At 51.6% G+C, this 16,931-nt stretch overlaps 1 protein-coding gene across 5 annotated transcripts; it reads left to right on the top strand.

Moving 5' to 3' along the window:
- Positions 1–442: 442 nt before the first annotated feature.
- Positions 443–16,706, top strand: LOC123927755 (SLAM family member 9-like). Of its 5 annotated transcripts, XM_045982573.1 has the most exons (9): positions 443–572; positions 1,257–1,471; positions 2,136–2,235; positions 9,107–9,232; positions 9,948–10,298; positions 12,634–12,906; positions 13,179–13,520; positions 13,625–13,891; positions 16,264–16,706. In XM_045982573.1, the coding sequence occupies exons 5-9, from the start codon at positions 10,064–10,066 to the stop codon at positions 16,335–16,337; spliced, it is 1,191 nt and encodes a 396-aa protein (XP_045838529.1). In that variant the 5' UTR covers positions 443–572; positions 1,257–1,471; positions 2,136–2,235; positions 9,107–9,232; positions 9,948–10,063; the 3' UTR covers positions 16,338–16,706. The 5 variants fall into 5 exon arrangements, with proteins under 5 accessions (XP_045838529.1, XP_045838530.1, XP_045838528.1 ...); XM_045982574.1 differs by having other exon boundaries at positions 564–1,471; positions 10,002–10,298; XM_045982572.1 differs by lacking the exons at positions 443–572; positions 1,257–1,471; positions 2,136–2,235; positions 9,107–9,232 and adding an exon at positions 6,009–6,158 and having other exon boundaries at positions 13,714–13,891.
- The last annotated feature ends 225 nt before the right edge of the window (positions 16,707–16,931 follow it).

The following is a 16,931-nucleotide window of genomic DNA, read 5'->3' as shown; positions in this document are numbered from 1 at the left end:
GGTCAGCAATCCTGCCTATGCCTTGACGGCTACTTGGTGAGAGACCGGGACCCAGAGGCACCAGCTAGGCTGTGCCTGGATTGTTGGTCCAGAGAGACCGTGAGGTAATAAATGCTTATTTTAAGCTGCAAAGTTTCTGTAATTTGTTACGCAGCAATGGATAACAAAGAGCATGGCCCAATGAATTCACTGTTTTGCTTCGCAAAGCTAGTTTGCATTGCCTTCTCGTCACATACAACCGAGAGGCTTTTCGCTGGTAGGAAGGAAGGGCCGTCAAAGCTGCCTTGAGGATGGAAGCTTCCAGGGGCAACTGTGCAGTTGGCAGGCTGGGGTGTGCGGTCGGCAGGCTGGGGGACGGCATCATTCCCTTCATCCGGGTGTGGGAAACGGACTTATTCTTTTTTTTTAATAGGCTCCACACCCAGTGTAGAGCTCAGGGCGGGGCTCGAACTCACAACCCAGAGATCAAGCCCTGAGCTGAGATCAAGCGTCACACGCGAACTGACTGAGCCACCCACGTGCCCCGGGAAACTGACTTTTTAAATGGTGGATGTACAGGGTCTGGCTAAACGGTAACTAGTTGGGGTCTTGAGATTCATAGTGCATGTTTGCTGAGGTTGTAGCAGGAGAGGACTTGGAAGGAAAACTGCAGGAGAGCAGAGTGGGGGGTTTCAGGTGACGTTCAGTGAGTGCATGTCACGTGCTGGACCCCCGACAGCGGACACGCACGGACTCATTTAGTCCATATGACAGCTTGAGGAGATTGGTATTTTTATCACCCCCGTTTTATAGATGAGGAAGCCATGGTACAGAGAGGCTAAGTGGCTTATTCTGACTTTTTTAAAAATAAGAATTCGAGCCCAGGAAGTCTGGGAGGAAGGAAGGAGGGAGAGAGGGGACTGTGAGGATGGCAGGCATCTCCCATCAGAGGGCACGTGCAAGCCTGAGAGCGAGGGCCGCCTTAAATTTGGTGTATCAGGTGCCTCTCTTGCATCCCGCTAGTCCTGGCCCTGGGGCTGGAGTGTGGCTCTCTAGAGAGAATTGCAGGACACATGGCCATGAGTGGTCTCTGGAGCCCAGATGAAGGGTCTTATAACCCGATACCATGGACTCAAAGTTTGTGTCCTGTCCTCCCCCCAGATTCATACGTTGAAGTCTAATTTCCAAAGGGGTGGCACTAGGAGGTGGGGCTCTTGAGAGGTGATTAGGTCGTGAGCATAGAGCCCTCATGTACAGAATTACTGTCTGCGTGCCAGCGACCCCAGAGTGCTCCCTCGTCCCTCCTGCCACGTGAGGTGAGAGTGCGAAGACACCGTCTATGACGCAGGAGGTGCGGCCTCTCCGGATGCTGAATTACTGATGCCTCCATCCCTCGACCTCCCCGCCTCCGTCAGAACTGTCAGAATTCAAGCTGTGCTGTTAGGGCAGCACAGACTCACCAAGACATCAGACTAGAGGCAAAGAGCATCTGGTAGGCAGTTTTTTTTTTTTTAATTAAAATTCAACTAGCCAACATATTCAATTAGCTATCATTAGTTTCCGATGTAGTGTTCCATATTTTATCAGTTGTGTATGACACAGAGTGTTTATTGTCTCATGTACCCTCCTTAGTGCCCATCCCCCATCTAGCAGGGTTTTTTAAAAAAAGATTTTATTTATTTATTTGACACAGAGAGAGAGATCACAAGTAGGCAGAGAGGCAGGCAGAGAGAGAGGAGGAAGCAGGCTCCCCGCTGAGCAGAGAGCCTGACATGGGACTTGATCTGAGGACCCCGGGATCATGACCTGAGCTGAAGGCAGGGACTTTAACCCACTGAGCCACTCAGGCGCCCCTAGCAGGTGTTTTTAAACAGGGGTGCAGTGTTGTTCAAGGACCCATTTGGAAGCTTGCTCCAGCAGCCGTGGGGAGGGGATAGAAGGGATGGGACTGTGATAAGAGCACAAGTAGGGACTTGTGAAGGAGCCCAGGTAAGAGCTCTGAGTGGGAGGTGGTTCGAAGACACCAATTATAATAAAAATCATTGCTAACATTTATTGAGTAATGACTACGAGTGATGCTTTGTGCTTTATGTAAGTTTTCTTCTAATCCTCAAGCCAACCTTATTTGGTTGGTACTCTTGCTATCCTCATTTTAGAGACGAAGAAACTGAAGGTATACATCCCCCGAATAACCATGGTAGTGGTGAACCCGGATGGGCAGTCTGTGATACATAGAATTGAAGTATAAGCATTGAAGTAAGTAAAAACCTAAAAGAATATGAATTTCGATATAATGCAGTTGGCAAATGTGTCCTGGGCTCACCCAGTCCCTGACCTCACACAGCGAGGGCTAATATTCTCAGTGAGCTGTGGACAAAAAGGCATCTTGTGCTGGGATTCAGGGAGGAGGCAAGTGGTGTTGGTTATTTTCAGCTTCTCTGTGTCCTTGGTCTAGGTCAGGAAATGTGCGCCAATAACGGGAAATTTCTGGAATTCTTTCTGCTGTCCCAGGAGCCCAGCCAGGCACAGGCACAGGTACCAGAATCACCCACCTACTGGGCATTGCCCCCAGGTGTCATCAAATCTCAGCCTGGGCTGTGATTTGGATTCTGCAGCCACTGTCCCAAGTTCTGCTGCTTACAGTCACCACTAGCCCCTAACAGGCCCTTCATTAACTTTGCAATTACGATGACCCTGCCTTTTACATAACTGTATTTTTTTGACTTCACTTTTAGTATTATGTGGGGGGCTTTTACATGTTTATACTCCTGCAGATTGGAACAATATGAAAAGAATACAGAATTACAACAAGTTTAAAACTTCTTACACCTCAATGGATAGTTAAATATCTTAAGGGCTGAAAGAAATGTAACATCAAATCAAGGGCTACAGTTAGAGTAAAGTGAAGAAAGAATTAGGTGAAATCACAGTGTGGCAAGTTGAATTGAGGGACACAGGCTTTGAGACCAGCCTTCTTCTTTTTTTAGATTTGTTTATTTATTTATTTGAGAGAGGGAGAGAGAGAGAGTGTGGGTATATGTGTGCGTGCATACACACACACACACACACACACACACACACTCTCTCTCTGGGAGCAGGGAGGGCAGAGGGAGAGAATCTTCAAGCAGACTCCCTGCTGAGTGCACAGCCTGATACAGGGCTCCATCCCACAACCATGAGATGATGACCTGAGCCGAAACCAAGGGTCAGATGCTTAACCAAGTGAGCCACCCAGGCACCTGAGACCAGCCTTTTAGAGGACATAAACAAAGGGACCTGGGTAGGTACTAACAGTTGAAATCTCAGTAATGTTTCTGGTGTTGAAGCAACCTTTGTGGATGAGGCGAAAACAGCAAGAGTGGAGATGACGTAACTGTGTCCTTTATGAATCTTTCAGTGCTGAAAAGAGAAGGAATTCAGAGTAGGCATGTTCAAGGTATCAGTACTTTTTGTTTACATATATGTATTATTTGAGACATCCAGCTTATTAAAGTTGTCATTCATGGTTCCAATTTGAACTATGTATTTGAGTAATTGATTTGCATTTGTGATTTTATTTTATTTTAATTAATAAATTTCTGTTGAAGTAGAGTTATCAGGCAATATTACATGAGTTTTGAGGGTACATCATGATGGACACGTCTATACATCATGCTCACTGCATGCGCAGTGGCCTTCTGTTACCACGCAACGCTATTACAGGTGAACCTAAGTCTATTTCAAATATTGAATATTTGAAGACTACTTAAGAATTACCCTGTTTATGGGGTGCCTGGGTAGCTCAATTGGCTAAGCATCTGCCTCATGAACCTGGAGTTCTGGGATGGAGCCCTGTGTCGGGCTCCCTGCTCAGTGGAGAGCCTGTTTCTCCCTCTCCACTGCTGCTCACCCTGCTTATGTGTTTGCTCGCTCTCTCTCTGTCAAATAGAAAAATACAATAAAAAAAAAAATGACCCTACTTATAAGTTTGGTGTACTAGATTTATAAGCCTTTTTAAAATATTTGGGGGAATCTTATTTATTGATTCAAATACTTTATCCAAGGTGGTTGGGGGATGGGGGAAAGAGGTGTTGGGGATGAGCCAGGAGATGCGTGGAAGCGCTGAATGCCTATATTGTGTACCTGAAACCGACATAACTCTCCTGTGTGTTAACTCTCTGGGAGTAAAAATAATAGTATTAAAAATATATTTATATCTTAGGGGCGCCTGGGTGGCTCAGTGGGTTAAAGCCTCTTCCTTTGGCTCGGGTCATGATCCCGGGGTCCTGGGATCGAGCCCCGTATCGGGCTCTCCACTTAGCGGGGAGCCTGCTTTCTCCTCTCTATCTGCCTGCCTCTCTGCCTACTTGTGAACTCTGTCTGTCAAATAAATAAATAAAATAAAAATATATATTTATATCTTATATATTAAAAGAAGAAGAACAAGCAAAAGAAATATAGCATAAAATCTGTTTTCAACTCTGAAAAAAGAAAGTACTTTAAAAGGAAACTAAGTACATTACATTCAATAGTGAGATTTAAAGTCCTTAAAGAAATCAATTCATAAACTTGTAAAGTGAGTCGAATATGATCAGTAGTCACCCAAAGGAGGTTAAAGGCAGCCAGATTTGTAAACGGAATGTGATTCATAAGCTGAACTGCCCTTAAGGCTGGCCAGGTTGTAAATTTGTTTGTTTGTATTTTTTTTTTTGGTAAGTTGAGTATGAAGTCTTTTTTTTTTAAATTTTTAAATTTTTAAATTAACATATAATGTATTTTTATCCCTAGAGGTACAGGTCTGTGAATCGCCAGATTTACACACTTCACAGCACTCACCATAGCACACACCCTCCCCAATGTCCATAACCCCACCTCCCTCTCCCTACCCTCCTTCCCCCGGCAACCCTCAGTTTGTTTTGTGAGATTAAGAGTCTCTTATGGTTTGTCTCCCTCCTGATCCCATCTTGTTTCATTTATTCTTCTCCTCCCCTGCTAACCCCCCACGTTACATCTCCATTTCCTCATATCAGGGAGATCATATGATAGTTGTCTTTCTCCGACTGACTTATTTCGCTAAGCACAATACCCTCTAGTTCCATCCACGTCGTCGCAAATGCCATTTCTTTTGATGGCTGCATAGTATTCCATTGTGTATATATACCACATCTTCTTTATCCATTCATCTGTTGATGGACATCTAGGTTCTTTCCATAGTTTGGCTATTGTGGACATTGCTGCTATAAACATTCGGGTGCATGTGCCCCTTTGGATCACTACATTTTTATCTTTGGGGTAAATACTGAGTAGTGAGATTGCTGGGTCGTAGGGTAGCTTGAGTATGAAGTCTTAAAGACTAAAATAGTTTATGGGTAATTTTTTTTATGCACATGAACCATCTTCAAGGAAATAAATGATAATGGGGAAGTCTTATTGTCTGGGAAGTAGTTTGCTAAGATCATAACTAAGCAGCAGAGGCATGATTCAAATCAGAAAGCATCATATCCACTCCACTGTACCCAGCTCTGAGCCGTTCCGGGCTTGCTCTTCTCTGCCCGGTGACTCTGTCTGCCCATGTGCTCAGCAAGCGTGTAGGCGAGAAATCCCTACTATGCGCCGACACTGAGCTAACAACTGGGAATGGAAGGATGAGAAAGGAAGCCTAGGGCGTGGTGGGTGAGGCAGGGGGCAGAGACTAGGGTGACCCAGGAAGCAGATTTGTGGGAACCAATGTATAGGGCTGAGAAATCCTAAGGGGTTTTGGGGGACACTCTAGAAAGAGTCTGTGATGACTGGAGCCCAAGATGGGAGATGTGGCGACGTGGCATGAGGTCAAGCTTGACTAGAAGCAAGAGAACAGAAAAAGCCTCTTCTCCCGGGGCTGTGAGTCTCACTTTACCTTGTAGGGGATGGGGGTGCTTCTGAAGGGTTTGAAGCACAGCTGAGACATTGTAGCTTTGACTTTTACGTCATAGCTCCCCTGGCCTTTCTCATATGTCACCTCATGTCTACATCCTGTGACTTCAAAACTACATGTGATTGTTGCGGTGAGCTCTAAAAAGAGGAAATATTTGTGGGCTGACATTTAGACATTCACAGCTGGTCAGCTGTCCTGAGGCAGGCCATTCTGCCTGCTATGCCATTCAAGACGACTATGGGTCTTTCTCTATCAGGGTTCCTGCTCCTGCTTGGTCTTTTCACGGGTAAGTCTGTTCCTGTCATTGCCTCCCAGGCACTCTCCCTGCTGCACATTTCTCTTGCCAAGGGTGAGTTTCACTGAAGGTGCTGCCTCCCTCGGAGCCAGCCTCTGTGTGTGTGTGTGCGTGTGTGTGTGTGTCTCTGTGTGTGTTGCACGTGCACCACCTCAGACCGTGAAGGCCCACACTGTGTCCTTGTCATGGTCACGTTTCCTCTGCGAGTGAGTCACAGGGAGCCCTGGGCATCCCCACACAGGCGGATGGTGGGGGCGTGAGCTCGAGGACCTGCCCCCATCTTCATCTTCCCATTTCAGTCATGACCCTCTTACGTCTCTTTGCCTCTCCTCCTTCTCCCACCAGCCCCGGGAGTGACCCTTCATCATGAATTGGGCTTACTGCGTCCCATAAATGACTTCAGTAGGGGATCTCAGCCTAGCACTTAGCGGCTGTTTCTGTCCCTTTAGATTCTTACTGCTTGCTCCTGTTCCCCGAGGACCTGAGTGGTGGCAAGAAATAGGCTTGGGAACCAGAGTTGGGGAACGAAGCATTTGAGAAGTCTGCGTGAGGGGCTAGGCTCTGGTCTTGCTTTTGCTTTCATCCTCCTTCAGGGGAAAACCAGTATGTGTCATTACTAAAGTTTCCCGCCTCGGGGTTGTCCCCACCCTAGTCTTTAGGGGGTTCTCCTGTAAGCCTCTGGCGAATCCCTTGAGACATTTAAAACTTGACAGTGAAGGGAAGGAAAAATTTTTCTTTACCCTTGAGGTCTCCTACCTGAACTAAGAACTAAATTTATGTGAGACAGATTAACAGGAGAAAAAAAAAACCCAAGGTTTTATGACACGTGCATGGGGGCCCAATAATGAAATTGAGACCGAAAAGAAATGATTGAAGAGGCAGTTTTTGTACTTTTTAGATAAAGAGACAATAAATCTGTGAGGAATTGACAGGACAAAGAAAGCTTAATTCTGGGCACTTCGATTGGTAAGGAATTCTAAACAGACTTTGGGCTGGGGGAGTGAATTAGTAAAAAAGTAACAAGGGTTGTTTGTGAGCGTTCTTGGCGCTCAATTTCCCACCTCTGGTGATCAGGCTTCTCCTTACCTCCTGGTCCAGGCAGGCTGCCTTTCACACGGGAGATCTGTTTCCTGCTTTCAGGGGACAGCGGAGGGTCTGAGTGTCCTTGTGCGGACTGGCTCTTAAGTCACTTATTTAAGTAATCAATAGGCCCCAGTGGCCCATCTTGGGGTGGCCTGCCCTTGTCACCTATCACAGTTTGCAAAGAACCTTTACCTAAATGAAACAACAACGACAAGAACAACTCTGGTTCCTATATTCTGATTCCTGATTATCTATATCACAACAGATTTGTGATAAGGCACACAGGATTACACATATTTTATGATGACAGACGGAGGCTCAGGGAGATTAGGTGACGTCTTCTGGCGCACGGTCTGGAAGGCAGCATGGCCGGCTGTGGGAATACAGCGGTGCCGTGGAAACTCGGAGAGCAGTGTCCTCGGCCATGGCGGCAGAACTGGCGTGGAGATTCCTGCGAGGTCCCTCTCATCCCCACTTTCCTATCCCCACACAGAGCAAGCTCATCTGCGAGCTTGCGTCTCTCCATGGCGTCCAGGCCAGGTGCTCTGTGGTCCCCGCCCACAGGGGCATCCCCTGGGCACATGGCCAAATAATGGGTAAGACAGGTCTTGCCTTAAAAAATGTTCACAGTTCAGTTCAGTTCTGGAAACATCCGTTGGGGCTCTTGTGTGTCAGGTCCTGTGCTGGCTGTGGGGTGGGAATGGGAGTCAGCAGGTCCCTGGGAGGAATTAGGTTCGATGGGAGCCCATTGCTGGCCACACAGCGTGGTTGATGGAGCACCGTCTTTGGGGTCGGGTGAACTTGGATCATCATGCAGACTCTGCTACTTCCGAGCTGGGGTCTTGGGGCAAGTGTCTTAAGCTCTTTGTGTGTCAAGATGTTAATCTTTCAAATGGGAAGAAGAACCCCCACCTTACAAATTTCTTGGGACGTCAGATAAGAGAACGTGTTTACCCTACCGGGCGCGGTGTCTGGCATTGGGATTCATGTCCTGATCTGATCCCTCTGTGTCTCCCCTCACTTGGATCCAGAAACAGGATTCAGACCAAGAGGTTCCACACACACGCACGGCAGCAAAACCTGAGGCTAACGCACCCAGATACTCATTCCCATCCATCTCTCTCCTTGGAGAGCTTGTGAACTATGCGGAAAGACATGCACACAGCATCTGTACGAGTCCGGGTGAAGGAAATGCTTAAAACCAAAGAAGCCAACAAAAGCGCACAGGCTAAAGGAAACCGGGGTGGGCAGGGCTGGACCGGAAGTATGGGAGCAGCCCTTGAATGAGGCCTGATGCGTTACTACGTCTGAGGGTGCAAGGAGGAGCCACACTGTTCAGTCGCCGTGGGGGTTCCCCAGCCGGATTTCAGGCCCTGGGCCCCACGTGGGGCGAGGAGGGTGCCGCTGATGCCCACACCTGCCGCCCTGCTATGCTTCCCGTTGGCGTGCACGATTCTCTGAGTGCAGCCAAGGTAGCCCCACAGAAGACGAGGACACCAGGCTGTTGAGTGGACTCTGGTTGGGGGCACAGAATGCAGACCTGCTCCCAGCTTGGGGTGGCCAGTCCCCTAGGACAGCAGCCCCCTCCCACCCCTTGGACCCACACCTACGCTCCCAGGACTTCTTGGGTCAGCTTGGCAAAGTGACTCACCACCTGGCCCAGGAACAGCGATGCGGCGGGCGGTCCTGTGTCCCACTCTGAATCAGGACCCAGATCCTTCCTGAGCCACTCCAAACCACTGAGCTGCACACCTGGGTCAGTTTCAGATTTTCTGTTTCCGGGGACAGCGTGGCAGTGTTGCAAAAATATTCCAACGGTCACGACTGAGTACTGGTTTTTTGCATTTCTCGATGAGGGCGCTGGTGAGTTTCGGTCAGAGAGCGAACAAGGTGCAGTCACCAACTTCTTCCAGTGACATCAGGAATCTTGAATAACATTTAAGCCCACAAGGTCCTGGAAGATGGCACTCCCTGCTTCACAGGTGAGAAAGCCAGGACTCAGAGAGGCGCAAGTCACCTCCCAAGACCATACAGCTAGTACCTTGCAAGGGCTTGAACTCGGGCAGTCTGACTAGTGCTGTGGTGCTTCTGCTCTTCTCCCGGGTAGCTTGGTCTTGAGTGACTGTCTCCTGACTCCCCTCCAACTTGCTTGGCCAGCCCAGCACTAGCCTTCCTTCCAGGAAGATGTTCGCAGAACCCAGGCAGGGCCTCAGGGCTCGCTTTTGCTCAACACAGACTGAACATGGCATGATGTGGGATGCTGCAGGGTGGCGTCTGCTCCCGTGGGGCTGGGCTAGCTGAGATCTGGTCTGACTGCCCGGATCAGCAAGAGGGTGGCTCAGGGTAACCGCAGAGCTCGTCCCTCCAGGCATCTCCCAGGAACTTTCTTTTCTCTCCGTTCCGCTCAGCATCTGCAACCCTAGCCCAGCCACTATGAATTATTTTATTACATGTGAATTAGTTACTGTAAATGCTAAAGAAGGCCACTTCGCCACGAAGGGAAGGGGCTGACTTGTGCTTCTGTTCTACCAGCAACCAGCTATGTCGCCTGGGGCAAGCCGCGTCATTTCTTTGGGTCTCTGTGGTCTCATCTATAAAATGGGAATAATCAACACTTCCCTAACTCTCTTTCAGGCCTGTTGTGAGCCTCTGGCTTAGTCGGGCTGCCCTTGAAGCTTCTGATCTGTGTCTCTGCAGGGACAGGGGTTTCCGGACAGGACCCAGACCTTGTGACGGTAACTGGGACCCTAGGGGGGTCTGTCACTCTGCCTCTGCAGCTACAGGCTGGAGAGCTGGTGGAGAGCATCTCTTGGATGTCCCGTTCCTCCTCCATGGCCATAGCCACCGTAACCTTGGCAGAAGCAGGAGGGCCAGACACCTTCCACCAGGCAGACACCCGGTACCGGGGTCGTATGAGTGTGGTGAGGCCAGGCTACTCCCTTCAGATCGGCAACCTGAGCTGGAACGACGCGGGGCCCTACCGAGCCCACGTGAACCTGAGGGGCTCCCGCATCACCCGCACCCAGGAGTACCGACTGCAAGTGCACGGTGAGTGTCCCGCCCGTGGCCATGGATGTGGGGCGGCGCCCGTCTTTCAGGCTTTCTCACGGCCTTTCCCACATCTGTTTCAGTAACATTTACGGTTTTCCTGATTGCAAAGCTAACAATGCACGCTCACTGTAAAAAACATGAGAAACCACGTGAAGTAGAGTTGCCCGGGAGCATCTCCCGAACAACGTTAAGGCCCAGGATGTGGCCCAGGCTGTGGCCGCATAGCCCCGGGTCTGTAGTGGGCAGAGAAGGGACCTCAGCCCCGTGAGCTCGGTCATGCCACAGCCTTCTGGAGCTTGCTCGACGCTGAAGTAGGAGCAGTCCCATCGGGTGGGGGCAAACTCCCGGGAGCTAGCTCTGCAGACGTGTGGGAGTGTGGGGGTCACACTGCTTAAAGGTACTTAAGGGTTGTTTTGGGAGGGAAAGCTGCAGCAGAGACACCAGAGGTGGGGGCAGGCGCCCCAGCAGCAAGGAGGGCGAGCTGATTCAGCTGGTAAAGATACAACAAGCCAGTTTTAGATTCAGACCGCTTATTACTCATACAGAGTGTGAAAGAGTCACCTGGGTCCCTTACACCACAAAGAATGACAAAAGGTGCCGGTTGACCACAATGCAGGGGCCAGAACACCCCACTGCCAGGAACCAGCTCTGGGGGTTGGTCTGCAGCTCTGTTCGGAGCAGGGGAGCAGGAAGCCCCTTCCTCAGGAGTGCATCCCAAGGAGACCGGGGGGTTGGCGGAGAGGGTTTCGGCATGTCAGGGCCACTGTCCTCTCCTGTTCTGGGAGGATCCCGGGGCATTTTGCCAAGACTCAGATCAGCTGTGGTTCCAGTCTTTGCCGAGGGACATGGCCGAGGTCGCGAGGGGCAGTGGCTGAGCTGCCCGCTCCCCCGCACACTGGGAAGCAAGAAGGCGCAGGTGTGAGTGCGGACGAACATGGGGAAGCTCACTGATGGAGGGAAGGCAGAGAAGCTTTTCAGCCTTGAGTCATGCGCTAGGAAATACTCCTATTTGACGAGGCAACTTTTTTAGTGTGAGAAAATGGACTTGCTTCCTCGGGAGAAAGCGTTTCTGCCACAAATCAGGCCTGGGTAGGTCATGGCCTTGTTCTCAGACAGCTCACGGGCACACCGGGGCTTCGGGGACCTTGGTGGGACTAGGGTGGTCTAGGGCTGGTGGGAGAGCCCCTCTCGCCGGCTCCAGCGAAGCGGAAACAGCGAAGGTAACAGGCAGCCGTTCGTCCTTCTCAGGGAGCTCTCCAAGTCACTGCAACCTCACGACAGCCCTGCAGCCAGCAGCAGGAGACAGGTTTTCTTCTGGGCTGCGGAACCCAGTCTCAGAGAAAAGTGGCCCAGAGGTAGAAAGTGGCAGAGCCAGGAATAGAACTCAGGCCTCTGATGCCGCACCCTGAGTGTCCAGTTTGTCCCGTGTTCATGGGCCAGCGAGGATGCTGAGGGGAAAGGGGCCTGCAGGGGAGTCACGGAGGGAGGATCTGGGTTCCAGAGGACCACGCGGAGGGGAGGCAGCCCAAAGTCACCCAGCCTGCCTTCTCCCTGGGGGACATTCTGGGTGGTGGGCCCTATTTTTGCCCAGCTGAGCTGCCCCCGGGGCTGCCATCGGTGACAGGATAACAGTGCAGCCTTCTCCCGCAGCTGGTGGCTCTGCTGAGCCTGTCCCGTCCACTCACTCTCTCAGCGACTCTTCCTGTCACTGTCAAACTCACTGGCTCTGGCCTGGGGACACAGCCAGAACGTGGAAACCTCCTGGTCCTGGGGGAAGAGGGGTGGGGTGCAGGTTGAAGGGAGTACACGGGAGTGGGAGAGCCCTCGAAAGCCAAGGGCCAGGTCTCCTGGGAGCCTCCTTGGGCCTCCAGGAGACCGGGCGTCGGGGGGCTGGAAGTGTCCTGCCGAGATCCCTCCTAGGAAGAGATGTAATTACAACACGGTTCTGTGAGGTGTGTACACACCACCTTCGTGTAGTTAGTGCGGGGGTGGGAACCCAGGCTTGGGGGTCAGATCCAATGGGTTTGGGTCTGGGAATCCTCATTTAATAGCCGGGACTCTGGGCAAGTTACCTGAAGCTCTCTGAGCCCGTTACACAGAGTAGGTGCCCAACCTCTGCTCCCTATTTCACACAGTAGTTCTGGGAATCAGTGATGCTCGGTGGCCGGGCCTCATGAAGCCCGAATCTCTCCAAAAGCTGTGGGCAGATTCTGCCTCCGTTTCTCCTTGTGCATACTCAGGAGGAGGCAGAGTCTTGGCCTCAATGTGTCGTGCCTTCTGCCCTGTGAAGGGAGGGCCCACAGTCCTCGGTTGGTTCATTTTGTGCCCACAGAGCAGCTGGCCCAGCCCCGTGTCACACTGAGCTCCAGGGTCGGCGAGAATGGACACTGTATCTTCATCCTGACGTGTGTGGCTGACCGCAGAAGAGGCTCTGTGACCTACAGCTGGCTACCTCTGGGACCCCGGACGGTTGTGTCCCATGGAGGGTCTGTCCTCAGTGTTTCCTCAGGGCCCGGGGACAGGGCTCTGACCTTCACCTGTGTGGTCAAGAACCCAGTCAGTAACAGCAGCTCGCTCCCCGTCTCAGTGCCGTCCTCGTGTCCAGGTACCTGGGACCTGAGCACGCTCTGTGCCCTGGGGCTCTGCAGTGGACAGAGGTGGGGCGCAGAGTCCTCTTCAGGCCCTGGGGAGAACCCTCTCGAGGGAGTGGGGTGGGTGGGTTGGGGCAGTGTGGTCAGGGGAGGGCAGGGAAGGCCCACCAGAGCCCGTGTGGACGCTGCAGGGGTTTGGGCAGGAGGAGACCCACCGGGCCCGGGTGGTCCTGAGCACATAGGGGAGAACCTGGCATTGAAGCTGTGATTTTCTGTCTGTCTGCAGGGCCAGGAATCCTGGGAGGGGAGACCGTGGGGGAGACAGTGACCGGTCTCCTCGGGGACTTGGCCATTTTGCCCCTGGAGCTCCCGGTTGGGCAGGAAGTGGAAAGGGTCACCTGGAGCTCTGGAGGGCTTGCTGCCGTGATGCAACGAGGGCCAGGAGGCCAGCCCGTCCTGGCTGCGGTGACTCAGGGACTGAGCAGCAGACGGTGGCATGCCCTCCCCCACAGCTACTCTCTTCAGATCAGGCCCCTGAAGCTGCAGGACTCCGGCCTCTACAGAGCCTGGATCACCCTGCAGAGTTCCCCAATCAACATCACCAAGGATTTCACCCTGCGTGTCTATGGTGAGGGGCGTGGAGGGCTCACGTTTGAACTTTGACCTTTCCTCTCTCCCCTGCTTGGCCAGACCAGAGTCTGCTCAGAGCTCGAACTTTCCTTCCTCGCACAGAGACGCTGCAGGAGCCCAATATCACTGTGAGCTCCCACATCATGAAGGATGGGGCCTGCTACATCACTCTGATCTGCTCCCTGCAACAGGCTGCAGACGACGTTCAGTACAGATGGGCGCCCCTCGGCCAGGGGGCAGTGATGTCCCATGGAGGAACCACTCTCCACGTCTCCTGGAGACCGGGGGCCAGCGACAGCTATCGCTGCACAGCCAGCAACCCGGTCAGCCAGAGATACAGCTCCATCCCAGTTGGGCCGCTCTGCTCAGGTAACCCCTCCCAGGGCTGAGCCCTCCTCCCTGTGGGGCCGGGGCTCAGCACCTCCGCCTGCCGTCCTCCTGGTGGAAGGAAAGGAGGGCAGGATTTTCGGCAGCAGGGAGTGTCTCTGGGGTGGCGGGAAATGCGGGCTCTGGGGCCACCCTGCCAGGATGTCCCGCCTCCGTACCTGGGCACTCACCTCACTCTTGGGACTCCCCGAAGGAAAGAGCTTCCCCCAGTCCACGCAGTCCTGCCCAGCCCACTGAGGAGGCATCTCAGACGTCCCTGGCCATGTCCTCACCGAAGCCAGGAGCTGCCGTAAGATGGAAATTCCAGGCTGTGCCCCTCCAGCATCAAGGGCGGCCTCTCCCGGTTTCCATAGTCCGTGGCAGGACACTGCCCCGGTGACACAAACTCATGGTGTCCCTTGCCTGTTCTCGGCCGCCTTCTGAGCATCTCTCCGCGCCCGTCTCTGGCTCCTTTTACCAACCACTTGCTCTTCACCCTTTGTGGCTGGTCTGCCCCCAGCGGCCTCCTCGTTGCTAAGTCCAGGGCCACTCCTCAGCCCGCTCTCCTAGGGGCCCTGGGCCGCTGGCTCCCGGGGGGGTCTTCTCTTGCATCGCAGTCCTTTAGGGTCCTGTCCAGGCCTCTCTGTTGCCCCGGGGCAGAAAGCTGGTTGTCATTAAGAACCCCCGTTTCCCACTGCTGCCTGCCTGTGCTCACGCTCCCAATTACACCACCCTCTCCCCTCTGGATCCCCTGCTGGTCACGCTGCTCCGGGATGAATTCTGAAACAGAGACGCTCCGGTTACCTTTCTGCTTTAAACCTTGTGTCTGCCCACCATCAAGGTATAAAAATATATCCCCTCTACATTCATTTAAGCAAGTCATGTTTACAGAGCATTTATTATTATTATTATTGTTATTTTAATTGAGATATAGTGAATGTATAATATCAATTCCAGGTGTATAACACCATGAGTCAACATTTATATCATCATGAAATGCTCACCAAGATGTGTCCCACGCAAAGTTATTACAGTATCATTGACTGTATTTCCTACGTTGTACTTTTCACCCTCATGAATTATTCCTTGAAGGAGCATTTTACAACCTTACAGAGCATTTTTAAATTTTTTTGAGAGAGAGAGAGAGCACGTGTCTGTGTGCAAGTGGGGGGTGGGAGGAGGAGCAGAGAGAGAGAGGGAGAGAAAATCTAAAGCAGGTTCCACGATCAGTGTGGACCCCAGTATGGGGTTCGATCCTCTGACCCTGAGATCATGACCTGAGCCAAAATCAAGACTCAGATGCTTGGGGCGCCTGGGTGGTTCAGTGGGTTAAAGCCTCTGCTTTCGGCTCAGGTCATGGTCCCAGGGTCCTGGGATCGAGCCCAGCATCGGGCTCTCTGCTTGGCAGGGAGCCTGCTTCTCCCCCTCTCTCTGCCTGCCTCTCTGCCTATTTGTGATCTCTGTCTGTCAAATAAATAAAATCTTAAAAAAAAGAGTCAGATGTTTAACTGACTGAACCACCCAGGTGCCCCTTACAGAGCATTTTTAAAAAGATTTTGTTTGTCAAAGAGAGAGAGAATGAGAACGAGGGGGGAGGGAGAGGAAGAGAGGGAGAAGCAGACTCCTCACTGAGCAGGGAACCCAATGCAGGACTCGATCCCAGGACCCTGAGATCATGCCCCAATCCAAGGGCAGATACTTAATTGACTGAGCCACCCAAGGTCCCCCAGAACATTTTTCAAAAAGATTTTATTTGTAAGTGAACTCTGTGCCCAATGTGGTGCCTGGACCCCCAACCTTGAGATCAAGAGTTGCATGTTCCACCAATTGAGCCAGCCAGGCACCCCCAGAGCATTTTTAAGGTGCCTTGTGTCATTCTGGGCATTGAGGGTAGAGGGAAGACGAGGTCTGGACGAATGGCCACTTCTCAGGGAACGGTCATAATTGCCACAAGGTGCCGTTAACCCTACTAAATGATTTGATTGGGTACTGAGCATGTATTAGGGCCTTCACCTGTGTCTGTCTTCTCCTTTGAATGAGACCAAAGCCCATTTTCATCTTCTCTATATCTCCAATATGCAGCATGGAACAGGCCTGGAAAATGTGAATCCGACAGTGATTCGGGGAGCAGTCAGTGCTGGGTGTAACGGGGCGCAAGGAAACGTGGTAGCTGGCTGTGGACACTAATGTTCTCCCTGCCTCTCCGTGGGACCCAGAGGGCAGTTCATCTCTGTCCCCCAGACTCAGCTTCCTTAAGGGCCTCCAACCCCCTGAATCCTCTTCTTGGAATCTCTTCTCCTGCCTGCCTGTCTTCTGTCTCTTGTCTTCCTTTCCTTTTACCCCAGTAGCTAACCTGTGGTCATTGCTTCATTCAGCCTCCTTCCTACCCTGTTCCTGGAAGAAGGAATTTCTTCTCATTTTGATCCTGGGAGCTTTGCAGATTGAGTAGATTGACTCTGACAAGTGGAGAAGCCAAAGGACTGTGAGAAGGTGTCACCCTGTGAGACACAGAGATAAAGAATTCTGTCCCTGAAGCGCCACCTGCCAGCATCTCCTGGTGAGAGGACATCAGTCCCTGTTAATACATAAAACCTATTTCATTTTCATACAGTTCAAAATTGCCAAGAAACTGCTACATATCTTCTGTTTAAAATAACCTGTTTATGTTTTATTTAATCGGCTTTTAGAGTGTTCAGACAGAAAAGAGGGCTTATTCATTTATTCATTTAAGAAAAGTTGCATGTTTGTGGGGCGCCTGGGTGGCTCAGTTGGTTAAGCCTCTGCCTTCAGCTGAGGTCATGTTCCCAGGGTTCTGGGAATGAACCCTGTTGGGCTCCCTGCTCTGCAGGAAGCCTGCTTCTCCCTCTCCCTCTGCCTGCTGCTCCCCTTCTTGTGCTCTCTCTTTCTGTCAAATAAATAAATAAAATCTTTAAAAAAAAAATTCCTTCCTACTGACAAGCCCTTGAAACAGACAGAGTGGCTCCCCCCTGGGAACTCAACTGCCCTCACCTTGAGAGTTTGCTAAGGACAATCGTAGCCTGAC

This window comes from Meles meles, chromosome 17 (genome assembly GCF_922984935.1).
Source record: "Meles meles chromosome 17, mMelMel3.1 paternal haplotype, whole genome shotgun sequence".
Taxonomy (NCBI): domain Eukaryota; kingdom Metazoa; phylum Chordata; class Mammalia; order Carnivora; family Mustelidae; genus Meles; species Meles meles.
This window is presented reverse-complemented; position numbering and strand designations above follow the sequence as displayed.

Excerpts from the sequence above, each read along its gene's own strand:
- LOC123927755 (XM_045982571.1), top strand. The coding sequence starts at position 6,092 with ATGCCATTCAAGACGACTATGGGTCTTTCTCTATCAGGGTTCCTGCTC. Across the intron at positions 6,159-9,947 it reads CCTGCTTGGTCTTTTCACGG|GGACAGGGGTTTCCGGACAG; the intron begins GTAAGTCTGTTC and ends GTGTCTCTGCAG. Across the intron at positions 10,299-12,633 it reads GTACCGACTGCAAGTGCACG|AGCAGCTGGCCCAGCCCCGT; the intron begins GTGAGTGTCCCG and ends TTGTGCCCACAG.